The sequence below is a fragment of the Palaemon carinicauda genome, chromosome 42, assembly GCF_036898095.1.
Source record: "Palaemon carinicauda isolate YSFRI2023 chromosome 42, ASM3689809v2, whole genome shotgun sequence".
NCBI lineage: Eukaryota > Metazoa > Arthropoda > Malacostraca > Decapoda > Palaemonidae > Palaemon > Palaemon carinicauda.
The window spans coordinates 4,672,761-4,677,945 of NC_090766.1; the positions used below are offsets into that span (position 1 = coordinate 4,672,761).

General features: G+C 39.1%; 1 protein-coding gene across 1 annotated transcript; it reads right to left on the minus strand.

Annotated features, from left to right (window-relative positions):
• Positions 1–206: 206 nt before the first annotated feature.
• On the minus strand, positions 207–4,487 carry LOC137632853 (trichohyalin-like). The gene has a single exon (XM_068364950.1). The coding sequence runs from the start codon at positions 4,485–4,487 to the stop codon at positions 207–209; it is 4,281 nt and encodes a 1,426-aa protein (XP_068221051.1).
• Positions 4,488–5,185: the final 698 nt, after the last annotated feature.

The following is a 5,185-nucleotide window of genomic DNA, read 5'->3' on the forward strand; positions in this document are numbered from 1 at the left end:
ACTAGATTCAGCCAGGTTCCTTCCCTCTGCAGATCCAGACTTTTCAGTTAGTCCAAGCACCATAAAGCTGAGGGTTTAAGCCACAAACATCCTTCAAGCGGTGCAGTCAGGCTAACGATCCTCCTCATGTGTCCTTCCTACACAAGACGCAACAATCAATTTTTTTTTTTTTTTTTTTTTTTTTTTTAAATTGTATTATAAAAGACTTAATGACTTGGATCCTGGGAAAAATCATCATTCAAGTTGATACGGAAGCAACAATTATCTGCATACTTGACGAATAACAGCTGCTGCTTGTAGTCCACCATAGCCTTGGTCCTTCTTAGGAAATCTGTGCCCAAAACTATATCTCCATCGCCCTCAGGTAAGACGTCCTTGATGAGAACTTCTACAGGAGCCAATTTTCCGTAACAGGTTTTTATAAGTACAGATTCTATTTTAGGTGGTTTTGAACCAAAGTTAAAGAGTCCTTTTTTTCTCTTTTTCTCCAGGATATTAGATCTTACTAAACTCGTGTTACCCTCTGAGATAAGAACTTTAGCATGTGGAGCCTTGATATCTTTGCTCAGAAGGACATTAAACGATAGGGATGATCCCTCATATTTGATATTCTTCCTGCTTTGATCATCATCAATAAAGAGTGTTGATCCATTTGAATTAAATTTGCGGATGAATCCGTAACGACACAACTCTTTGCGGCCTAGGGAAATTCCTGGTTTCATCTGTTGATCCAGAATGTAAAAATCAACGTTGACTGTTTCTTTATTGCCAATGGTCACTTGGACATTTTTTAAGATACCTATTGGATATTCATTTCCGAAACGTTTGCTTCTAGTTGGGGTGCGTGTGAGTTCAATCATTCGCTGGTCTAGTCCCAAAATCTGAGCCTGTTCCAGAGATATGACAGAATGGTTGCTAGGACCTCCAGTTCCGATGCCAATTTCAACAAACCTCCTATTTACTGTTGCATCAAAAGTGTTGTCGGCTCTCACTTCCACCATTGCCCTTTTCCTGAATTTTGGTTCCGCATCTAGTTTAGCTACAGGTATAGAATCCAAATTAGGTTGGTTTTCCTGAGCCCATGGTCCATTTTCTAAGTATACCCTCCACTGGCGATCCGTTACTTTAATGTCAGCCTCTTCATCCCCCTTTTTCATATCCCTTATACTTTGCAATTCTCCTTCATGCTGGCCCTCTGTCTTCTCATTAGGTCTTGCATTTTGCGCTTCACCAACTCGTAGTGTCTGCCATGATTTCACGTTTTTATTCATTAATTGTTCAATTTTCTTATTGATGATCTGCTCCTTTTCAATTAAAGCCAGTTTCTCAAGCCCAAGAGATTCTTTCTCTTCTTTAATATCCTCGTAAATGGAAACTTTATCACTTTCAAATTCTTTTTTTTCATTCCTTAATTGTTCAATTTTCTTGTCGATATTCTGCTCCTTTTCAATTAAAGCCTGTTTCTCAAGCCTAAGGGTTTGTTTTTCTCTTTCAAACTCCTTTTTATCATTCCCGAAATGTTCAATTTTCTCGTCAAGGTTCAGCTCCTTTTCAATTAAAGCCTGTTTCTCAAGCCTAGGGGTTTGTTTTTCACTTTCAAACTCCTTTTTATCATTCACGAATTGTTCAATTTTCTCGTCAATGCTCAGCTCCTTTTCAGTTAAAGCCTGTTTCTCAAGCCTAAGGGTTTGTTTTTCTCTTTCAAACTCCTTTTTATCATTCCCGAATTGTTCAATTTCCTCGTCAAGGTTCAGCTCCTTTTCAATTAAAGCCTGTTTCTCAAGCCTAAGGGTTTCTTTTTCACTTTCAAACTCCTTTTTATCATTCACGAATTGTTCAATTTTCTTATTGATGTTCAGCTCCTCTTCAATTAAAGCCTGCATCTCATGCCTAAGGGTTTGTTTTTCTTCTTCGAGGTTTTCTGTCATATCAACAATATCCTTGTAAATGGCAGTTTTTTCACTTTCAAACTCCTTTTTATCATTCTCGAATTGTTCAATTTTCTTATTGATGTTCAGCTCCTCTTCAATTAAAGCCTGCATCTCATGCCTAAGGGTTTGTTTTTCTTCTTTGGTGTTTTCTGTCATATCAAAAATATCCTTGTAAATGGAAGTTTTTTCACTTTCAAATTCTTTTTTCTCATTCCTTAATTGTTCAATTTTCTTATTGATGTTCAGCTCCTCTTCAATTAAAGCCTGCATCTCATGCCTAAGGGTTTGTTTTTCTTCTTCGAGGTTTTCTGTCATATCAACAATATCCTTGTAAATGGCAGTTTTTTCACTTTCAAACTCCTTTTTATCATTCTCGAATTGTTCAATTTTCTCGTCAATATTCAGCTCCTTTTCAGTTAAAGCCTGTTTCTCAAGCATAATGGTTTCTTTTTCTCTTTCAAACTCCTTTTTATCATTCCCGAATTGTTCAATTTTCTCGTCAATGTTCAGCTCCTTTTCAGTTAAAGCCTGTTTCTCAAGCCTAAGGGTTTCTCTTTCTCTTTCAAACTCCTTTTTATCATTCCCGAATTGTTCAATTTTCTCGTCAATGTTCAGCTCCTTTTCAATTAAAGCCTGTTTCTCAAGCCTAAGGGTTTGTTTTTCTCTTTCAAACTCCTTTTTATCATTCACGAATTGTTCAATTTTCTTATTGATGTTCAGCTCCTCTTCAATTAAAGCCTGCATCTCATGCCTAAGGGTTTGTTTTTCTTCTTCGAGGTTTTCTGTCATATCAACAATGTCCTTGTAAATGGCAGTTTTTTCACTTTCAAACTCCTTTTTATCATTCTCGAATTGTTCAATTTTCTTATTGATGTTCAGCTCCTCTTCAATTAAAGCCTGCATCTCATGCCTAAGGGTTTGTTTTTCTTCTTCGAGGTTTTCTGTCATATCAACAATGTCCTTGTAAATGGCAGTTTTTTCACTTTCAAACTCCTTTTTATCATTCCCGAATTGTTCAATTTTCTCGTCAATGTTCAGCTCCTTTTCAGTTAAAGACTGTTTCTCAAGCCTAGGGGTTTGTTTTTCACTTTCAAACTCCTTTTTATCATTCCCGAATTGTTCAATTTTCTCGTCAATGCTCAGCTCCTTTTCAGTTAAAGCCTGTTTCTCAAGCCTAAGGGTTTCTTTTTCTCTTTCAAACTCCTTTTTATCATTCTCGAATTGTTCAATTTTCTCGTCAATGCTCAGCTCCCTGTCAATTAAAGCCTGCATTTCAAGCCTATGAGTTTCCTTTTCTTCTTTTAGAACCTGATTTTCAATTTTCAGAGTCTTTTCTGCAATGTAAAATGCCATTTTTTCTTCTTTGAAATGTTGCTTTTCCTCATCAAAGGCAACTTTATTTTCCTTGATGAGGTCGGCTTCCTTGCGCAAAATCTCTCTTTCCTCTTCAAGAGCCTCTTTTTCTCGGGCTATTTGGTCATACTCTCTTTGTAGGTTACTTATTTCCGGTTCTGCTCCCTGAAGATAGATTCCATCTTCCAGCTCTTCCTGAAATTCTCCTTCAACAGGAAGAAATTCACCAGCCTCCTGGATCATTTCAGCTGGAATATCAATTCCATCTTCCAGCTCTTCCGGAAATTCTCCTTCAGCAGGATGAAATTCACCAGCCTCCTGGATCGTTTCAGCTGGAAGATCAATTCCATCTTCCAGCTCTTCCTGAAATTCTCCTTCAGCAGGATGAAATTCACCAGTCTCCTGGATCATTTCAGCTGGAATATCAATTCCATCTTCCAGCTCTTCTGGAAATTCTCCTTCAGCAGGATGAAATTCACCAGCCTCCTGGATCGTTTTAGCTGGAATATCAATTCCATCTTCCAGCTCTTCCTGAAATTCTCCTTCAACAGGATGAAATTCACCAGCCTCCTGGATCATTTCAGCTGGAATATCAATTCCATCTTCCAGCTCTTCCGGAAATTCTCCTTCAACAGGATGAAATTCACCAGCCTCCTGGATCGTTTCAGCTGGAAGATCAATTCCATCTTCCAGCTCTTCCTGAAATTCTCCTTCAACAGGGAGAAATTCAATTGGTTCCTGGGTAGTTTCTCCGATTTTTTGAAGACGATTCTGCAAAAGCTCTGCATCTCTCACAGTCTCTCCTCCTCCGTAGTAGTACCTGGAAAATAAAAAGGCCCCGAAGGCAGCAGTGCCAAAGGCAGCAGTGCCCATGAGCAAAGCCATCTTCGGCCAAAAGACATACCTGTCGACCAAACGGAGAATCTCATCCTTCTCCGCTCCTTCGCCGCCGACAATGTCCCTCGCCAACCCCACCAGGGTTCCGTCGCAGGGTGACAGGTTCGGTTCCTCGTACCTGACCAGGTTCGATAATCCGATGTACCCAAGGGCAGAATGCAGGCGCCGCCACATCCCGTTTTGGGTCCTGTAATCCTGCAGGTTCTGACGCGCCGCGTCGCACAAGTCCAGCTCTTCCTCCAGAGCTGATCTCCATCGCCATCCTCCGTTAAGAAGAATTCTTAAGGCGTTCTTCATTGCCTCCATTTCTAATTTCACATCAAAAGCTTTAATAACTTGGTAAAACATATTTATGATTTCCGAAACCTTTATTGAATTCAGCATTGTTTTTTAAAAAGAAAAAAAAAAAGCAAGTTGATGACAAACTGGATCCGCATTGTCTTCAAAGATCGGACTTGCAAGTCTTCAGAGATCAGTTCCTCCGTGAAGACGTGAAGACGCCTCACAAACTGAGAGAGAGAGAGAGAGAGAGAGAGAGAGAGAGAGAGAGAGAGAGAGAGAGAGAGAGAGAGAGAGATTAGTGTATAATAACTTTCTCATTTATCGCCATATTTATAAGTAAAAGAATAAAGTTACCGAGAACACACAAGATAAAGAAATACAGAAAAGAATAAAAAAAAAAAAACGATAATAAAAGGAAAGATTGATCATAGTTTTCTTTCTCTCCGAATCGTAACATTTATCAGCTTCGGCGGATCCTAGTCAAATCTAACTCGGAGACCTTTCTGGAAGACTTCTTTCATCTTCGTTCATTCCCAGAAAGTAATGTTCACCTTCCGCGTGAATTTCCTTTGTATTCGTGCTAACAATTATGGAAATGACCGAAAGATTAAGGAATTCCAAATGTCTCTGTTCGATAGGAATCTTCAAAGGCGGAAAGCAGGAGAAATTTTAGGATGAAGACGATTTGGACACTTCCAAGATTTCCCTTCCTTTATTCTTCG

What these genes read in the sequence shown, in the direction of transcription:
- LOC137632853 (XM_068364950.1), bottom strand. Translation starts at nt 4,487, where the DNA reads ATGGAGGCAATGAAGAACGCCTTAAGAATTCTTCTTAACGGAGGATGG.